Source organism: Adiantum capillus-veneris, chromosome 5 (assembly GCF_014529385.1).
Source record: "Adiantum capillus-veneris isolate H3 chromosome 5, ASM1452938v2, whole genome shotgun sequence".
Lineage (NCBI taxonomy): Eukaryota > Viridiplantae > Streptophyta > Polypodiopsida > Polypodiales > Pteridaceae > Adiantum > Adiantum capillus-veneris.
In genome coordinates, this window is record NC_140935.1 from 7,287,470 (window position 1) to 7,309,293 (window position 21,824).

Genomic DNA, 21,824 nt, shown 5'->3' on the forward strand with positions numbered 1-21,824 from the left:
TGTGTGCATGTGACCAATGGATTAGACAAGGCATAAAAGAAAAAACATTTACTACCTGTTTGGTACCAAATTGGAGTAGGCTAGAATGTTGAAGTATATACCAAATGTTGACTATTATCCCAATTCAATTGAGCTCATATGAGCAATTGAATAGCCTAATGTCAAATGATCTCAATAGCAATTCCATTCAATGCATGCACAACCATGATGCTAGAAATATTAATGTGATAGCTCATAACACAATGTAGATAAATAAAAGAGCCATGTCTTTTGCAAAGTTGCTCTTAGAAATATCTGCAAAGAGAGTCACTTAAAAGAAATTATATATAATGAGCATTAATTTGTCAAACCAAAAAATTAATTGAAATGATCTTGATAGATGTATTTTATTAAAATCCATTGAGAAATTTCATACCTGGAGGTTCTCTGATATGATAGCATTGCAGTTAGCTTCATGTGCAAAAGGGTTTCTCAAAGATAAAGCACTAAAGATGATTTTGTGTTAGATACTGCAAGCAAGGATACGTTAACACTTTTGAAGTCCTTATAATTATAAAATTGATATCCAAACTGGTTATCCATGAGTAGAAGGTTGTGTGCCAATAAATGATAAAGAAAGAGTTAAATAAATTTTGGAGAATTTTTTTTCCTTCAAAGTTTAGGAGATAGCAGATATCGAGCTTGGACCAAAGTGATAGTGAACTCAAACAATAACTAAGGTAAGTGAGATAAAGTGATCAAATTCTTATGTTAAATATGACATTAATTAAACTTATACTAGGAGCGAACATTTAATGAGGATATTGATCACTTAGTATGAAGATTGAGCATGCTTATTGTTGTTAAATGATAGTGTTATGAGTAATACTCATAGTTATAAACTGGACCTAGTTAGAATAAAAAGAAATCATGAAATTTAAAAAAAGGAAGAATTTGCTTATCTGTACAAGTAAAATTGTAAGTTTTGAGTATGCAAATTGATGTTTAGGCCAAAGGGATTAAGAAGGATGACCATTGTGGAAGAATCTACATTGTGATATAATGATCACTCAAAAAGATTGTCCCTCGTTCTTTGGGTGTGAATTATACCTCTAACTCCCAACGGGGGCGGGGGGGGGGGGGCATCAAATTCTATAAATATACAACTCAAAAAATATTCGGGAGCCACAAAAATTTGATGCCATTAATTGTCATTAGGTAGGTTTATCAGGGATAATTTGGCTCCAGATGTCATATCAATGTAAAAAGGTCATTGATATGAAGAATCCAACAAGCTTCAAATGTAGTGCTATAATTGGAATGAAACTCATATGTATGTGCTTGGTTATTAGGCCTTCAAAGCAAATAAATATAAGGGTGTCTTTGTATTGTGTGTATGTGTTTCTCTGTGTGTTTTGATACATATGGTGGGCCATAATGATTGTGCAGCGATTAGGTACCATTGCCCTTGATGGGTATCGGTGTTTGAGAAAAGTGTGACTCAACTTACCATCATGCCACTTTGAAATCCAATTTTTTTTTGTTAAGAGTAAGATGGAAACCTCTCTCTCTCTCTCTCTCTCATGTCCGGGGAAATATCCATAGCTGTTGCCTTGAAAACTTTATCGACATGACTCTGCTACGTGACAAGGTTCAAGTTCGAGTCCTTACATAGATGGCTCCCATTTATTAAAGGGGTAGCGCTTTGCTTTTTTTCCTGAAAATATCTCAGGTGGTGTGAAGCTGGCATTTGGCTATGGTACTCTTGCTTCTCGATCTACTGCATGCTTGGCGCTACTCCTCTAGCTCATGCTGGAGTCTACTGTGTGCACGTGCAAACATGGACTTGTTGACCTCCATTAAACACTACTCCTGCTCGGTCTTTAAACGATGCTCGCGTTGCTTTCGTTGCTCCTGTCTAGATTTTCAAAGACAACGCTCGCGCTAAGCTTTCATACGATCCAAAAAGCGTATGATAGTGCTGGTAAAATCACTTGATGACATGGAGCAACGTGTTCTCAGTTTTCAACAAAATGGTTGTATAGAATCATTCTTCAAAAAACATTTTATTTTGAAACAGACTATAAAAGGATGTTACATGGGGCCACAAGTGTGCGGATGAGGGGAAAAGGCCTCTTGCTTCTCCACCCAACCTCACTTATATAGACTTCTCGCTATTGTAAGCCCCCTTGCTATGCCATGCGAACTTATAGCTCCTTAATGCTTAGGCCATGCTGAGGACCCTTGGCCTCACTCTACTCTACCCTTGGAGTATACTTTTTGTCTTCAAAAAGAGAAGCGGGAAACCATTTTTTAATGACACTAATGTTTTCCCAAGTGGATCCCTCTTTAGGTGTGTTTTTTCACTTAACCAAAAAATATATATTTGATAATCATAAAAGCACACTCTCCACAAATAGCTATGTGGATTGAGAAGATGTAACCATGTAATAGAAAATCAAATTGCCCATAGCATAAGCACTTCATAAGTTGAATGTCTCCTTTCACATATTAAAAAGATTAGTAGATATAGATGACCAAAATGAGCATTGTTAACTCTATTCATAAGAACCATAATAAGGTAGGACACCATAATAGATAAGACGTATTGTCATCACTAGGTTCTACCACACAACATAAGGTTGTCATACTTACTTATCTTGCTATTTTGCAAGCATAACCATCATCATTTTCAAATTATCAAGCTTGTAATTTTCTAAAGAGAGAGTGCTATAATGATCTTCATAAAAAGATAGTGATCAACACTATAGGATCCGTTGTGACACTGTAGGACCCTTTTGCATGCATAATCGCTCCATAGTTGTCATCATTTCCAAATAGCCAACCTTGTAATTTTCTAAAAAGAGAGTGCTATAATGATCTTCATAGAACGAGAGTGATCAACACTATAGGATCCGTTGTGACACTGTAGGACCCTTTTGCATGCATAATTGCTCCATAATCGTCATCATTTTCAAATAGCCAACTTGTAATTTCCTAAAAAGAGAGCGCTATAATGATCTTCATAGAACGAAAGTGATCAATACTATAGGACCCATCGTGACACATATGAAATTATGGCACCATATTCATAGTCAATGGACTCATAATCTCCACATGTGGAATATTTCTTTTATATTGACGTCAAAAACTCAACATTTATATTTGTCTCCTTACCAAAAAGGAGTAGCATGTATGGAGTAAACACACTTAGTGAAGACAGAGAGGAACCCTCAAAACGATGTATTCCACACCATATTTAAGTGACTAAAGTGAACTCTATGAGTTCGTAAACCATGTTATCCATCCTTGTTACCGATAACAAGAGTTAGAAAAAAGGCCTTTTCGTTTGTAATCATGTGATCTTCAAAATCCAATTTTGCTTTCAAGATTTGGAAAACATGTATTATAGCATAAAGATAAAAGTACTAATTGTTGTATGTATATGGAACTACAATGCCTTCCCTTGGTTACTACCCTGTAGATATGATTGCCTTTGTCATATAAATTGCCATCCTAGGTGATAAAATCTCCATTAGAAGCAATCAATGTGTTATAGTGAGATAAGTATACGTGCACTATTGGTCGCACAATTTAGGTTCATCTCAAGCTTTTACTTACAAAATTGAGCACTTTGATAACTCAAAAGAAAGCCTACCAAGAGTGTAACATGAAGGGTACATAAGCACCCTTAGCCCGAGTTCAAGGCATAGTTGGGAGGATGAATGAATAACTAAGCCTCACGTGACCATTCAAGAGGCTTAATTATTCATTTAATGCTCTTTCTGGGCATAGTTGGCATAGTAATCAATAACTGATAACTAAGCTTTGCGCGGCCATCGATTAAATCCATTGGACCTTGATTTTCAAGGTAAAAAATTTTGGGCATTTTAGTTGTAAATTTTCAAAAATACCTTAGATTTTGGCCACGTAGGGTACGAGAGAGAGAGAGAGAGAGAGAGAGAGAGAGAGAGAGAGAGAGCAGTCAAAGTGCCACAAGGTGGTGAATAATGACAATATAATATAGTGATGCGAAAATTTAAACTCAATTGAATTGGTTTCGATTTAAAACTCAAACTCGTCAGTCGTTAGCTTATCAGGAGGTGGATCTGGGAGTACCGTGTATAGATCTGTTAACCGATCTCTTCCATTTCATCTGCATGTTGGGTGGCTGCCATGGAGAATGCAGAACCTTCTTTCGCTGATGCCTCACCTCGTCCTCCTCAGACGTCGCTTCTCATGTCGGATTCCGGGCCCCCACGGTATTTCCTCACTTTGAGAGAGAGAGAGAGAGAGAGAGAGAGAGAGAGAGAGAGAGAGAGTTCTCAAGCTGCGGCATTTTTCACACGTTGCATAGAAGTGCGCTGCCGTTCTATGGGTCACCCTTTCAGTGAATGCTTTCCTAACCGCTCATTATACTTGCAATCATCTAATTTGGTCGTTGCTAGTGAATGAACATGAATCTTAAGTCATTGAGCATTAAGTTTCGATTTATACCATGGCCCTGTTCAGAAAATGCAGCAGAAGAGAGGAGTGTGATCGGTTTTTTTCAGTGCTGTGTTCCAAGGAACGGAAACAAAAGATAATTAATCTGATAGCACACAACTACCATAATGGATGATTGGCTGAAATCTTCAAGCTTCACGAGTACAACACCTTGTTTTGCCGGACTTACTCTGAGTGAAAGAGAGCTCTTTTGAGGGGGGTTAGAAGAGTGATTGTGCCTTCTTGTCTGAACCCAACAGATCTCCTCAATATGAGAATTAGAGAATGTATACTTCCAAGTGCACTTTTTTTTATTTTACACTTTATTTGGATAAGCTGGTCAAAAGTCGAGATGTTTTAACTTTTAAGACTTTATTTCTCTAGTTAGGTGATTGGTTAGAGCATATTGCTTTTGTGTTTTAAGTTTGAGGTAGTCGATGTAGGTTATGCTTGTGCATAATGAAACAAATTCATAAGGTCTGGATAACGGCATCATGGGGGCCTAGCTAAAATGACGAGTTTGTGTCACCGCATCAAAAGATCAAGAGGTGATTTATTGCTAATTATTTATTATTATCCGATGGTGGGTATGGCTTGGAGCATTTGTCTTACTAAGCAATTGCGGGTTTCAATAAAAGGAAGAATGTGTGTCACCTACGCATTGGCTCTCGGGCCATGTCAAACATTGCAACTTTTACTTTAGAGCCTAGGTTGTTAGAGCCTTGGTGGGTTATCTATCTAGATGTAGGAAGTTAGGGCTTCTTTGTGGTTGTACCCAACCTTTTGAGGCTAGGGAGCATGAGAAAGTCACTAACTATGTGGACACGTTTTTGGTCGTTTCTCTTAAAAGGTTACTTCCACGTGCGCACTTCACTCGTGCTATGTGGACATGCTTCTGCTACAGTCTAGCATGAGTCATTAGCTTAGGACTAGCGTGGCACCTTTGTGAGCCTCTAGCAAGACGTGCATGCCCAGGCCGGTCATAGTTCCATACCCTCTCTTGCACAGTATAGCATTTTCAGCATGTAGGTGTTTTGCCGCGTGTGAACCACATCTAACCTGGCATTTATCAATTAATTGATTTTCAGCTGGTCGTGGGGTCTCCTTTTGCCCTGCTCGACCCACCTTTTTCCACCTATAAAAGCAGCCCTTAGGCACCAGTAAGAACAGAAGAAGCAAAAGCAACTCAGTGTTTGCAAGTTAATGCATCTAGCATTTCCAGCCTTCTTCTCATCAGCATTTTCAGTCAGAAGGCCAGCGTTTTTAAGCCAGCCTGATCAGCGTTTTCAGCCCAAGGCAGCCAACGTTTTCATCTTGAAGCGCCAACAGATTTTAGCCTAGCCTCGTCGTGGTTGCAGATCCCTTGCCATCGACATCGCTAGCAAAGTCCGACATTCAGCGGTTGTTGTTGTCATCGTCGTTGACACACAACCCAACACCTAGTACCCCTTGTGACTTGGCTCGGCATAAGGATCCACAGAACCCATCAGAACCTCGTCGTTGTTGCGTCATCGTCGTCAACATAGACCCATCAATACCTCGTCGTCGACATCCTCGTCGTCATCAGTGTTGTCGACATCAACGTCGTCGACATAGAATCTCTCATTACCTAAGTACCCAACATCAATAGCTTTAACACCAGTACCCAACATCAGTAGCATCAATACCTGTCACAAACGGGAGCGCACACGAATAATCAAGCAGCTGAAAATATGTAATCTTTCAACTCAAAAGAGATGAGGGAGAAGATTGACACACTATTTGGGACGAGAAGATAAGCTAGCCCGCCCCCTTAAAGAGAATCTTTATTAGGGAGAATCTTTTTACAAGCGCAAGAACCTGAGTGACCCCTCCGTTCTAGATCTTTCGACTCGAAGGTTAGTTCCATCCCTTGCGGGGAATTCCCAAGAGACAAGCTCTCAATTCGGTTTCTCTTTGTTCCCAGAGGGTGAAGCTTCATAGATCATTCCCAATTCCGTTTTGTTCCCGGAAACCCTGAGGCCGAGGCCTTGGTGTTCCCTCTGTGTGTTGGAGTCCCTGCAAAAGCACAAACATGAAACAACAACTTGTATCGCGAATTCTCAATCGGTACCTGTCGCTCCGAGTGCGAGAAAGTGAACCTCGCGTACTGATTTCACTTGATCACTTGTAGATTCCTGCCGGTAATTCTCCTTGCAGCTAGCGTTGGGATTTTTGTGTGTGTGAGAGAGGGCTGGTGTAATGTGCAGCGGAATGAATGTTGAACTTTGCTCAAGATGAGTGCTCCGAACTGTGCTCAAGGTTCCTTTTTATTCTTATGGAAGAGAGAGCCTTCCGTTCTTAATGAGAGAGTGCAAAGGACACAAACAAAGTGAATGGACACTGTGTGTGAAAGTGTATGAGACTAAGAGATAGAGAGAAGAGAATACGACACCAGAGACGTAAAACCCTCCTCCGAAGGCCCCACTCTCGTTGGTGTCATGTGACACATCCAACCCTATGTGTCCGTGGACAAGCTACAACACGACAAGGGTTCAATCAGTCCAGTCAGTCTAGTTAGTCTAGATTTAGAAGTAATCTGGCACTTTTGTGAGTCTATTCGTAGACCGTGCATGCCCAGTCACTTAGTGTAGATGCATATCCTCTGGTTGCACACAGCATGATCATAAGCATTCCCATCAGAATCCATCAGAATCCTTCAAGGGAAATTTCCAGTGCATTTAGCCTATTTTCCCTATTTTTGACATTTTTCACTTATTATTTTTAAGTGACTTTTGTTGGAAAGTAGTTAGGGCAAATTGAGTAAGTTTGTATATAAGCAAACCTAGACTAGCACTAATTGGTAGAAGAGGCAGCAAGAGCACAAGCTCATCAGGCAACTTCTCAGCAGAACCCCGAAGGGGCCTAGCGTTTTTGCTCCACAGCATAAGCCTAGCGTTTTTGGACCAAATCAGCCAGCGTTTTTGGATCTTGCAGATTCGTGGCGATAGCTAGAAGCAGAAGCCTTAGCGTTAGCAATATCTACAGCAGTTAGCAGATTTCCACCGCAGAAGATCATTTTCAGCCCTAGCGTTTTTGCATCTGCAAGGCACTTCAGCGTTTTTGCAAATCTTCGCGACCGAAACCCCACAAGCATCAGTGTTTTCAGTTTTCAGCATTCAGTACCCGCAGATCAACCCCCGAACCTCGCAGATCTAACCTTCCCGCAGCAGATCCTCGCCGCACGGTCAGATTCCGCAAGATTTTATAGTTTCAGCCCGGAAAACGCAGATTTCAGCATCTGCTTTTTCAGCGCGTCGTCGTCGCATCGTCGTCACTGACATAGAGTCAGAATTAAGCAGATAAAAGATTGCAGATCTCAGCCCTTAGGTCGGTCTCGTCATCCCCGTCGTCATCACCGACATAGCCTAGACTTGCATTAGTCTCATGCATACCGTGTACCAGATTGTGCAATCATAAGTAGACCACTCTCGCCGACGAGTGGGGCCTTCGGAGGAGGGTTTTACAACGTCTCTGGTGTCGTATCTCTCTTCTCTCTCTATCTCTCAGTCTCATACACTTTCACGCACAGTGTCCATTCACTTCGTTGTGATCATAGCATTCTCTCATTAAGAATGGAAGGCTCTCCCTTCCATAAGAACAAAAGGAACCTTGAGCACAGAAAAGGAACCTTGAGCACAGTTCGGAGCACTCATCTTGAGCAAAGCGCAAACATTCATTCCGCTGCACCTAACATTGGTATCAGAGCTTTGGCAGTGTTCTGTATCACTCAAGGAAAGAACCACAAGAATCACAAGAATTTTTTTTGCTTGTTGCGATCGCACGAACCCGAGTTCGCTTGGGCGTGTCGATTCCTAATCGTGTTTTTGAAGAGTAACAGGAATCCCAAGAAAGAAGGGCTTGTCCAGCCTTCCCTTGTATTAGCAAACCTAGACTAGCACTAATTGGCAGAAGAGGCAGCAGGAGCACAAGCTCATCCGACAACTTCTTAGCAGAACCCCCAAGAGGCCTAGCGTTTTTGCTCCACAGCATAAGCCTAGCGTTTTTGGACCAAATCAGCCAACGTTTTTGGATCTTGCATAATCTTGGCGATAGCAAGAAGCAGAATCCCCAGCGTTAGCAGTATCTATAGCAGTTAGCAGATTTCCACCGTAGAAGATCATTTTCAGCCCTAGCGTTTTTGGATCTGCAAGGCACTTCAGCCTTTTTGTAGATCTTCGCGACGGAACCCCCACAAGCATCAACGTTTTCAGTTTTCAGCATTCAGTACCCGCAGATCAACCCCCGAACCTCGCAGATCTCACCTTCCCGCAGCAAGATCCTCGCCGCACGGTTAGATTCTGCAAGGTTTTATAGTTTCAGCCCGGAAAACACAGATTTCAGCATCTGCTTTTTCAGCGCTTCGTCGTCGCATCATTGTCATCGACATAGAGTGAGAATTAAGTAGATAAAAGATTGCATATTTCAGCCCTTAGGTCGGTCTCGTCTTATCGCTGAATTTCTGAGGTCTTATCGTGCTGAATTGCTGGGACTATAGCGCTGCTGAAAACGCTAGGGAAAAAGGGCTATGATGCTGATGTTGAAAAACGCTAGGGTTCTGGGATTTGTGGCGATGAAGCTCTGCTGAAAACGCCAGGGTGATGGTGCTTATGGCGATGAGGCTTTGCTAAAAAATGCCAGGGAGATGGAGGTCTTGCTTGGAGGAAATCGCCACCAAGGGGGGAAGTCTTGCTTGAGAGAGAGAAGAGGAACCTGTTGCCTTTGGCCTGTGTTCTCCTTGCTCTTCTGCCAAATAGTGCTAGCCTTGGTTTGCTTATATATTATCTTACTCAAATTGCCCTACTCAGCTCCCAACAAAAGTCACTTAAAATAATAAGTGAAAAATGTCAAAAATAGGAAAAATAGGTTAAATGCACTGGAAAATTCCCCTGAAGGATTCTGATGGAAATGCTTATGATCATGGTGTGTGCAACCGGAGGATATGCTACTCTAAGTGCCTGGGCATGCACGGTCTGCGAACAGACTCACAAAAGTGCCAGAACACTCCTAAATCTGGACTGATTGGACTGACTGAACCCTTGTCGTGCTGTAGCTTGTCCACGGAGACATAGGGTTGGATGTGTCACGTGACATCCCCTCCTTTTCAAAGTGAGGTACTGGTACCGAACTGTATGGCGTCGAGGGAGATCGCCAATAGCATCCGGAATCTTGGAAGGGACTCTTCGCCGGCCCACTCTGATGTGTGGGTTGTGCGGTACTTGAACTTCATAAAGGTTTGCAATGCTTGCTTCTTTGAGCCCCGCCGAAAGCGACAAAGTCTTCTGGCTCCTTCGATGCTTAAACTTCGTCTAGAGTCATGCTTCTTTCTTCTTCAAGAATGTCTAGGACTGAAAATACCTGAAACCACTTCCAACACAAAAACATGAAGATACCTATTCCATGTAAAGTGATTGGGAAAAATCTCGTCTTCCTAAAAGACTGTGCATACAATGTAGATGAACAAATAGTTGGAGTGCCAAACCGTTCACCACACACGCAAACCATGAGAGCGAATCTTTCTCTTCTGATCTAAAGCAATCAACTGTGGCAATTCACAACGGAAATGTTCATGCTTGGTGCTCATACTTTCATGTGCTCTTTCTACAGCTATGCCATGCCAAGGAAGAGACATGGAATGAGACTTTTCCTTGAATGCATACTTTTCAGCTTTTCATGAAAAATCCGCATACATTCGTGCTCATTCATGAGTGAAACGTGCTCAACGTACAATATGTCATGCCTAGGGAAAGGGATCACAGAAAGACGCTGACTAAAATATAGGAAACGATCGCGAATGAAACACTCGAACAATGCGTGTTGACTTATCATGCGAACACATAGTACTTCTTGTGAGGGTTCTTTGGACCTAGGCTTGAGAGCCAATATCGGTTCTTCGTGATTGATCGAATCTGCAACGAGGTTAGCTTCACTAGAGAAAGTATCAACTAACACATCATCCTTGTGAACAATCATATCATCTTCATGTAAATCATCATGCTTGTGAGAAATCACATCGTGATCATGCAAATCATCATGTTCATCATTATCATTCAATTCATCATGCTTATCATAATAATGCAAATCCTGTGTATCATGCTTTGGAGAAGACGAGATCGAGAGAGTCTCCTTCTCTTGAATCCGTTCAATCTTCGCCTGCACATTAGAAATGAGAGATGGAGAATGAACAACGTGCTCGCCACGAATGACAAGTGGAGTCACTTTTGGCATTGAAAGTGAACGTATTTTCCGCCCAATCAGTGAGAGGGTTATGCTCACGAAACCATCGAATGCCCAAAATCATATCACATCCTGAGAGAGGAGAGACTACAAATTTTATGCGGAAAGCAGCTTGTTGAATTGTAAACAACACATCAAGGTACTCTTTCGTGATGAGAGAGTCCATACCGGGAGCGAAGCGAGAGACCTCAAGAGGAGATTTATGACTAACCTCTAGGCGGGCTCTCTCAACAAGAGGGACTAATCACATCATGCATACTGCCTGGGTCAAACAATATAACAAAACGTTGCCCCGTCATATGACCATAACATTTAATGAGAGACTCATCAATGGGAGGGTCATGAGGAACTTGGGGCACACTCGTGGTGTCATTTATTGCATTGACAGAGGAAGTGGGTTCTGTAGATTCTTTAGATTCATTCGATTCAAGCTTAGGACATGTTCTTTTTATGCGACCCTTAATGTGACAGTGAAAACAACGACCTTTTTTAGAATAAGTGCTTTGCTCTTCCGACATGATGTATCCTCCTAAAATTCCTTGTGCTACCTTTTCATCTAGAGTGAGCTTAGGTTTAGCAATTGTGTTAGCTTTACCCTTAGGTTCACTGTGAGAGTTCTTTTCTGAGAGACTATTGGAAGATTGGTTAGAAGAGTTACCGTTCTTACCATTCTTTCCGTTCTGAGGGTTCTGAGAAGTTTGAGAGGTACTTGTGGAAGTCTTGTTCTCCTTAGGCTTTCCCTTGTTGTGCTTCATCTCTTGGGTGAGAGCAATCGCTACCGCCTTGTTGAGATTCGCAGGGTCAAAGAATTCTACATCAAACTTGATATATTGTTTAACCCAAAAAGGAAAGCCTTTTTGCGCTCATAATCCGATTTGCGTAATTGAGTGCCGAGCTGCAAAACAGGTTAGAAAAAGACATGACTGGCATACCATGTTGCTTGAGATTGCGTCATTCTTCTTTCAATCGTGCTAGGTACTGAGGAGGCATAAACGGCGCCTTGAGCTTGTATTGGAAGTCGGCCCAATTGAAGGAAAGGGGCGGGTCTCCGTCGGCTTCCTCTAGGTGCGCGGCTAGCTATGCCTCTTGCCATGCGTGGTATCAATTTATGGCATCACCGACAAGGTACATAGCTGCCGTCAAAACCTTGCTTTTTCCTGTCTTCTTAGTTGTCGCAAAATAAGCATTAAATTGATGCAACCAAGAATGAGTAACACTAGCGTCCATCTTACCATCATATTTACTGAACGTCAACTTCTCGGTGACGGGGTTGTTGGAGTTCGAATCTTGGCTTGCGCCACTTGATGAACCACCAACATCTTTGGCCGGTTCGGGTTTCGAGGTGAGGACATGTAGTACCAAGTCGTTCATGCGTTGTTCTCTCTGGGCCTCACGCTCTAACTCCAAAGTAGCCTTTCTTTCTTTGGCCGCTTCCCTTTTTGCGTCGGCCACCAAGTGCGCTTGCACAAGCTCACGCTCAATAGTAGTCTTTCTTTCTTCGGCCGCCAAGCGAGCTTGCTCCAAGTCGGCCTTTCTTGCTGCTTTTTTTTCTTTCCGTTCCTCGTCCTCCAAGCGATCGCGATCCTGTTTGTCTTGGCGGGCACGCTCCGCGGCAACGCGAGTCACCTCTTGCTTTGCCATCATGTCCATCATCGACTTAACCAAAGCCTCCATGGTGTTTGGTGCAATTCCTGGCGTAGATGGCGAAGGGGGAGGGTCAGGAAAACCTCCCTGTTGCTGATATTCTTCTTCACTACTTTCTTGCCCATCACTCTCATGCACGGTATCCATTCCGCTTCGGGTGATGACTATGCACTGAAGTTGTGGGTTCTTAAGTTCATGAGGAACTTGGGTTCTTGTGGGTCTTGGGTTCTTGAGGGTCTTGAGTTCTTGAGGGTCTTGAGGTTCTTCTTTTGCTTGCAATCTGTGCAAGAGAAGGATCTTCTCTTCACCTGAGTTCTACTCTTTTCCGCGGGCGCACCCCTTGGTGGCCTTGCGCTCACACCAAGGTTGCTTTTTTCCACCTCACGTTGATTGGCCGGCCGCTAAGTGCACGGTCCGCTCTCAATGAGTGAAAAGAGGCACAAGGGGAGGCTAGACAAGCCCTTCTTTCTTGGGATTCCTGTCACTCTTCAAAAACACGATTAGGAATCGACACGCCCAAGCGAACTTGGGTTCGTGCGACCGCAACAAGCACAAAAAATTATGTGGTTCTTTCCTCGAGTGATACAGAACACTGCCAAAGCTCTGATACCAATGTAATGTGCAGCGGAATGAATGTTGAACTTTGCTCAAGATGAGTGCTCCGAACTGTGCTCAAGGTTCCTTTTTATTCTTATGGAAGGGAGAGCCTTCCGTTCTTAATGAGAGAGTGCAATGGACACAAACAAAGTGAATGGACACTGTGCTTGAAAGTGTATGACTGAGAGATAGAGAGAGAAGAGAATACGACACCAGAGACGTAAAACCCTCCTCGGAAGGCCCCACTCTCGTGGTGAGAGTGGTCTACTATTGATTGCACAAACTGTTATAAAGTGGATGAAGGAGAACTGATGCAAGTCTAGGCTATGTCGATGTTGACGACGGGGATGACGAGACCGACTCTATGGCTGAAAACTGATGCACTTTCTCTGCTTTCCAAAAACTCTAGAAGGCTGAAATCTGATGAAGCAAAACGCTGGTTTTAGGCTGTCGAAAAACGTTGATCAAGCTGGGGAAAAACGGTGTTTTGGCTGCGTTTTCTGGTGCTTCAACCGCTGAATTTCTGAGGTCTTATCGCTGAATTGCTGGGACTAAAGCGCTGCTGAAAACGCTAGGGAAAAAGGGCTATGATGCTGATGTTGAAAAATGCTAGGGTTCTGGGATCTGTGGCGATAAAGCTCTGCTGAAAACTCCAGGGTGATGGTGCTTATGGCGATGAGGCTTTGCTGAAAAACGCCAGGGAAATGGAGGTCTTGCTTGGAGGAAATCGCCACCAAGGGGGGAAGTCTTACTTGAGAGAGAGAGAAGGGGAACCTGCTGCCTTTGGCCCGTGTTCTCCTTGCTCTTCTGCCAAATAGTGCTAGGCTTGGTTTGCTTATATATTATCTTACCCAAATTGCCCTACTCAGTTCCCAACAAAAGTCACTTAAAATAATAAGTGAAAAATGTCAAAAATAAGGAAAATAGGTTAAATGCACAGGAAAATTCCCCTGAAGGATTCTGATGGAAATGGGAAATGCTTATGATCATGGTGTGTGCAACCGGAGGATATGCATCTACTCTAAGTGCCTGGGCATGCACGGTCTGCGAACAGACTCACAAAGTGCCAGAACACTCCTAAATTTGGACTGACTGGACCGATTGAACCCTTGTCGTGTTGTAGCTTGTCCACGGACGGATAGGGTTGGATGTGTCACGTGATAGCTGGCTGAATTTATAGACATCGGCACCTGGCAAGAATAGCCGGTGCGGTGCCGGCAAGGATAGCAGACAAGGTAGCGCTAGAGGAGAAGGGAGGCTGGCATTGGGTTTTGTGGGCGGGCGCGCGCGCGCGAGAGAGAGAGAAAAGAAAGAAAGAAAGAAAGAAAGATTTTTAACGTCTATGTCAGGCCGAAATCGGCCTATGAGACAAATCAAATGTACATGGTGTGTATGTCATCCGTCTATCGGAAAGACAAATGAAACAAAACTGATACAAAACTGAACTGAATGTAGGTAGTGGAGTATCTGAGGAGGGATGGAGCTCTATCTCTAGGGGTATATGCATGTCTATATGCTCAAGGTAGTACAATCATGAGAATGCATCAAGCTATCTAGCTCCATCCTGTACTAATGGGGGGATGTAAGATGTGGTACATGGGCGGGGCTGGTGCCAAGGCTACCCGGATGAAAGCTGTCGGGTCGGCCCTCATCTAAGCTACTCGCTCCTCAGTGGCACGGCGCTCCCGGGCTCGGATCTCCGAGAGAGAGAGAGAGAGAGAGAGAGAGAGAGAGAGAGAGAGAGAGAGAGAGAGAGAGAGAGAGAGAGAGAGAGAGAGAGAGAGAGAGAGAGAGAGAATTATTTTCAGCCGAGTATGGCGCCGAGTAGTCTAGCGCTGGTCTTTTTATAGAACCTTGCTTTTATTTTAAGTGGGCTGCCTACTTATTGAGTGGGCGCCCGATCACTTTTATTAAAAAAATGTGAACCTGGACAAAATTCCATAAAATTGAGTGAGCTGAAAATTGATGCTATGCAATCACATTGCAGGTGTCCCCGGATGCAGTTCTCAGGCACATATGCAATGCAAACACAGAGTCTTCGCGGGAGAGCATCTGCTCTTCCCGGAAAACGCTTAAAAATATTCCGCTTTTCAGAAACCAATCTTTATTCAGCAGAGCTTCCGTTTCTTTAGTGAGAGAGTGCAAATGATCACAAACAAAGTGGATATCGTTGTGAATGAGGGTACTGAGACTGAGAGATAGGGAGAGAAGAATACGACACTAGAAAAGTTGTCAAACCCTCCTCCAAGGGTCCCTCTCTCGATGGCGAGAGAAGTCTATGCTATTGATTGCACAAATCTGATACAAGGTGCTGATGGAAGTACTTGATGCTATGATGTAATGAGGATCTAAGTCCGCGATGATGGCGACGAAGAGGATGACGGTTGGCTGAAAACGCTAACTTCAGGGCTGCAAATGATGCTCTTTCTGGGTTGGAAACGATGGAGTCTTTTGCTAGAAAAACGATGTTGAAGCCTGCTGAAAACGCCGGTTCATCATGCTGGAAAACTCTGGTTTAAAGCTGTGTAAAACGCTGATTTGTTGTTATGAAAACACTGCTGCTGCTGATCTTATCTGCTGATAGGCTAATTCTGCAAATGCTGGCTGCTAAGTGCTGAAACGCTTGTAGAAAACGCCGGTCTTGAAGGGGTTCTTGTTGAGGAGAAAACACTAGAGGGCCTGTTGCAGATTTTACCTGTGCTTTCTTGGTTTCTTCTGCTCTAATGAGTGACTGCTAGGTTTCTTTTGTATTAACTTAGCAAATTTGGCCTACCTAGTTTCCCAACAAAGTCACTTATTAAAATAAGTGAAAAATGGCTAAAATAGGGAAAATGGGTTCTATGCCCTGTAAAATGCTCATAATTTCTACTGACTGTAATGTTGATGATAATGTTGTGTGCAATCAGAGGATATGCAACTACTCTAAGTGCCTGGACATTGCGCACAGGCTCAAGGTGCCAGAACACTTCCTAAGATGACATAAACCTTGGACTTGAAGTAGCTTGTCCACATGCACATAGGGTTAGATGTGCACGTGACATCTTTGTCTGACCATTTGACTGTGGATTAAAAGTTGATGAAAAATTCAACTTAGTGCCAAAATTTTCAAAGAGTGCGCGCCAAAAATTGGACGTGAACTTAACATCCCTTTCTGAAACAATCGATTTTGGCAAACCACATAGGGGGTACCAATGCTTTATGAACAACCGTGCTATATCTTGTGCCAAAATTTTCAAAGAGTGCGCGCCAAAAATTGGACGTGAACTTAACATCCCTATCGGAAAAATCGATTTTGGCAAACCACAGAGGGGGTACCAGTGCTTTATGAACAACTGTGCTACATCTTGTGTTGTGACTGGGCCTTACAAGGAATCAACATGCAAAACTTGCTGAAACGATCGACAATTGTCAAACATTGAGTGTTCCTTAAATGCAAACTAGGTGGAAGTTAGTCACAAAATCCATGGAAATAGCTTGAAAAGGTCCACAGGGAATAGGCAACGGAAGCAAGAGACCTTGCTGCTTACCTCGAGGAGCTTTTGCCTTTTGACAAATAGTGCACTGTGTGACATAACGAAACGCATCCTTTTGCATTTTAGGCCAATTAAAGAATCTTTCTATTTTTTCGAGAGTGGTGCTCATTCCCTTATGTCCACCCGTGAGTCATGTGCATTGTGTAATATGGCTGTCTTGAGAGAGGGAAACACACATAGACGGTGACAAAAATATAACAAACCATCATGAATGAGATAGTTGCTAGGCCCTTGGGAAGCAAGAGCCTGCAACCATTGCTTACCAAACTCAGAATCTGCGTACTGGTTCTTCATGCTGTCAAAAGGCACGCCTTGAAGAGAAACTGTGGATCTTGACTCAAGAGCCAGGATTTGTCCTTTGCGACTTAACGCATCTTAGCTTTTCCAAGCACATACTCAATCAAACCTGCAAATTGCTCAAAAAATTGTGACCACCGTGCTTGGCGATCACTCCAATGTGCACTAGGCATAGACTAGAGCCACTTGAGGGCTTAGTGATCTGTGCCAACTGTGAACTCTCTACCATACAAAAAATGCTTCCAATGCTTAAGAGAGCGAATGACAGACAACAGTTCTTTATCATAAACTGAATAGTTCTTTTTTGCATTATTGAGCTTTTGACTAAGGAAAGCAACTAGACGACCATGCTGCTGAAGCATAGCGCCGATGGTGAAATTGCTCGCATCCGTCCATACCTCAAAGGGGTCATCCCAAGAGGCAAGTATAAGACACGACGCTTCTGTCATTGCAACCTTGAGAGCTGCGAAAGCCTCAATGGCTGCTCCGGGTAAATCCACGCACTGTCGGCGAGTCTTTATCCCTTTCGAAACATCAGTCATGGGTGCGGCAATGTGTGCAAAATTCTCTATGTGCGAACTATATGCTTGACATAAACCAAGAAAAGAACACACATTGTATGTAGTTTTGGGCAAATCTCAATTACGTATCTTTCCACCTTCGCGAGGTCTAGCTTGACGCCTTCTGCAGAAAGTACGCATTGCCGCACCCATGATAGATGTTTTAAAAGGGGTGAAAACTCGCCCGACAACGTGTGGTTTTGCCTGAGGCAGCCATTGAGGCTTTCGCAGCTCTCAAGGTTGCGGTGACAGAAGCATCGTGTCTCATCCTTGCCTCTTGGGACCTCTTTGAGGTATGGATGGATGCGAGCAATGTCGCCATAGGTGCTGTGCGTCAGCAGCATGGCCATCCAGTTGCATTTCAAGTTAAATAGTGCCGAAAAGAATTATTGAGTTTATGACAAAGAACTTCTGTCTGTTATTCACTCTCTCAAGCATTGGAAGCATTTTTTGTATGGTAGAGAGTTCACAGTTCGCAGAGATCATCATTTTCCAGGGTCATGGGGCTGTAGCGGAGCTTGCTCGACCCAGCATGAGATGGCTGTATAAGGGGAAGAGGGGGCGCTCACTACAGGCATAAGTGGTAGCAGATGAAGTTCTAGCAACTTTCAGTGCATCTTCTTTGCAAGACCGACAGAGAGCCCTAGCGTTTTCAGCCACAAGATCAACCCTAGCGTTTTTTGTTTTAGATTAGCCCTAGCGTTTTTTGTTGCAGACCAGACCTAGTGTTTTGCAGTTTCCGTCGTTAGATCTAGCCAAGTCAGGTAGCGTTTTCAGTTTTCAGCCCTTAGCCTTTGCAGATTCAGCCCCTAGCTTCCCAGATCTCACCTACCCGCAACAGATCCTTGCCGTACGATCAGATCAGCCAGCGTTTACAGTTTCAGCCCGCTGTTTTCAGATTTCAGCATCTGCATTTTCAGCGCATCGTCGTCGAGTCGCCGTCCTCGCCATCCTCGTTGACACAGTGTCAGTGTTCAACAGAAAGTCAACGTTTTAGATTTCAACATTTCAGCCCTAGTGTTTTTAGTTTTCACAGCCCGTCCTTGTCGTCGTCATCTTTGTCGTCGACATCGTGGGCAAGTCCATTGCATCTAGACCATTGTACCAGATTGTGCAATCTATAGCATAGACCTCTCTCGCCATAGCGAGGGGGGTCCTTGGAGGAGGGTTTGAGAACCGTCTGGTGTCGTATTCTTCTCTCTCTCTCTCTCTTTCTCTCTGTCTTAGCACTTTCACTCACAGTGGCATTCACTTTGTTTGTGATCATTGCAGTCTCTCTCTAAAGGAACGGAAGGCTCTCCCTTCCGTAAGTAAAAGGAACCCTTCAACACATTTCGGAGCATTCATCTTGAGCAATATCAACATTCACTTCCGCTGCACCTTACAAGAACATTCTACTCTCGTAAGCTATCACATGGCCCTTGTGCAATAAGAGCGCCCTTAGATTGTGTTCACATGTATCAGAGTAAGCCTCAAAGTGTTTCTGCAAATCGGGTAGAATCAACACTCGACCAACTGTCAACTTCTCCTTAAGAGTCTTGAAAGGGGCAATTTTTGATGGTCCCTACGTAAAGGGCAATCCTTTCTGAGTCAAAATGTGTAGGGGAAAAGCAATCTGCAAACTTTCGAATGAACCACTTGTAGTACAAACATAAGCCCAACACTTCATGTACATTCTTCAAATCTGGCTAGTCTCTAATAGTTTCGACCGTTTGGCCGGGTACATCTTTACACCCTTCGAAGAGACAACGTGCCCCAAAAAGTGTATATCTGGCAAGAAAAAATCGCTCTTTTTTCCCACCAATCTATGTTGGCATAATGCTTTCTGGTAGAGTGAGGTATCTTGAAATGCTTGCCATGGAAACCCCAGCAATTACAAATGTAAATTTTTAGACATCCCGCAATAGGTGTCTCTTCTTGAGCTGATAACCTTGGAGGCCTAGTGTGATTACTATATCTTAAGGCTACCATCACAGTGGCATCATTGCCACAGGAACATTGTCTGTCGAGGCCTGTTTCGACTATTCAAGAGCTTATGGACCATGTTGCGGTCAGCTACAGTCTGATGAAAGGAATCTAACCCTAATTTTGGTGTAAGTCTTAGAATGGAAAGCCAATCGTCTTTTCGAGCGTGGCTGACGTCGAGAATGCTTTTTCAGTTTGATTTAGCAGTTTCTTGAATTTTGTTTGGTGAACTTGTTTGGAATCTGTTTGAAATGGATGGTATCCTTTTTAAACCTGTCTTGGTGCCGATTTGAATCGTTTGACTGTCGTTTTAATACTAGTTTCAATGCTTGGTGATTTACTCTCGGGTGGAGTAGTGGAAAATGTGTTTTGGTATTGTCTGAACCTCGGAAGGACATAGACTAGATATATGGGGAGCGTTTCGTTGTATGCTTGAAAAACCTCGGAACGACGCAGACGGGATGTCTGTGGAGCGTTTTGTTGTACGTAGGAAAACCTCCGAACGACACAGACGGAATGTCTGGGGAGCGTTTGTTTGTATGCTTGAATCCTCCAAGCGACCAATTGGCAACCTTCCCAACCGTCTACTCCGATCGGAGGAGTCTTCAGGAATATGGTGCAGCCAATTGACCTTGACCTTGTGCAACCGCCTTTGCCACCGTCGTTGCCCCCACCTCTCCCACTATCACCGCCACCAAGATACAATGGTTAGAGCCCATTTGGATACCCTTATTATCCGTACCTGAGATATGCGCGTAACCAATTGAAAGATTTCAAGGATGGCGACACGACAGTCAAAATTTTCACTTTTTCTGGGGTGAAAGATCGGAAGAAAGCATTGCAGTTCCTACAGCAATTCGACAACATCTATGCTTTGGGGAACTATACAGAAGAATCCAAGATTTCTCGAGCAGCAGGATTCCTTAAAGATAATGCTATGTCGTGGTGGAGTTCAATTGCGACACAAACGCATGCTCTAAGGACCTCGGAAGCTTTTAAGAAAGTATTTGCACGCAGTTATATGACTTCTATGTTTGAAGTTCAGATTTTGGCAGAATGGGGCAATTTCAAAATGCTTGCCACAGAGACCATGGACGACTATAACGAAAGGTTTCTTGAAGTCTACCTTCTGGTGTCCTTTAAGTTCATTTCCTTGGAGGACCAGTGCGAACGATACACCATTGGACTACCATAACCGTTGCAGGAATATTGTCTATCCAAGCAAGTCTCAACCATGCAAGAACTTATGGACCGTGCCGCGGTTGGCTACAAACCGATGAAGGAAAGTTGGAGTTTACTACGGAACCAACTCCGGCCACCAACCAAAACTCTCGGAAACAACGAACAAACTCTCGGCAGTCTCCTGAAACCCAACCTCAAAGGCCTCGTCTGACACAACGTCAACGAGAAACCCCTTTTACAAGAAGGAGGATGTTTCAAATGTTTTCAAACAGGACATATATTCACTACATGTCCTAAGCGGGCCTGGACGTCTTTAGAGCAACCTTATGCTCCCATGACAAAAAGATCTGTAGGGCCACCTCTAGCTAAGAGAGCTAGACCTGCTATTGGACTAGTCCTTGATATCTATGGTATACACCCTGAAAGTACAATTGAATTGTGTCGAGCATATGACAAAGTAAACGGCTTGAAAGCCCTTATTAGACCCCGGAGCTACAAAGAACTTCATCCATCCAGAATTCTTGAAGCAAATGCTCTTTGATTATGATGCCGAGGGTGGAGAAATTGAAGCTGAGCTAGCCACGGGGCAAACTCAGAAAGTGGTTGTAAGGTGCAGCAGAATGAATGTTTGAACTTTGCTCAAGATGAGTGCTCCGAACTGTGCTCAAGGTTCCTTTTACTTATGGAAGGGAGAGCTTTCCGTTCTTAATGAGAGAGTGCAATGGACACAAACAAAGTGAATGGACACTGTGAATGGAAGTGTATGAGACTGAGAGATAGAGAGAGAAGAGAATACGACACCAGAGACGTAAAACCCTCCTCCGAAGGCCCCAATCTCGTCGGCGAGAGTGGTCTACTATTGATTGCACAAATCTCCACAATGCTTGGACTTGCCGACGATCAGGACGACGACGAGACGGGCTGAAATCTGAAAATGCTGAGGGCTGAAATCTGCAAATCTTTATCTACTGAATTCTGACTCTATGTCGGTGACAATGTCGATGGCGACGATGCAACGACGACGCGCTGAAAACGTAGATGCTGAAATCTGCGTTTTCCGGGCTGAAACTGTAAACCTTGCGGAAACTAACCGTGTGGCGAGGAACTGCTGCGGAAAGGTGAGGTCTGCGAGGTTCGGGACTTAATCTGCGGTGTCTAAGGGCTGAAAACTGAAAACGCTGAGGTTTCTTGATGTTCCGTCGCGGTGAAAATGCAAAACGCTGGGTTATGGTACAGATGCAAAAACGCTAGGGCTGAAAATCAACAAATTTGTCGCCGGTTGTCTTGCAAATGCAAAATGCTAGGCTGATTTGATGTTCTGTTGTCG

General features: G+C 43.6%; 1 protein-coding gene across 1 annotated transcript in view; it reads left to right on the plus strand.

Annotated features, from left to right (window-relative positions):
* Positions 1-4,036: 4,036 nt before the first annotated feature.
* Positions 4,037-21,824, plus strand: part of CCC1 (cation-chloride co-transporter 1) — a 74,082-nt gene continuing 56,294 nt past the window's right edge. The window contains exon 1 of the mRNA XM_086511955.1: positions 4,037-4,241. Within this exon, the coding sequence (XP_086368081.1) occupies positions 4,156-4,241 (86 nt within the window). The 5' untranslated portion in view covers positions 4,037-4,155. The remainder of the gene's footprint in view (positions 4,242-21,824) is intronic.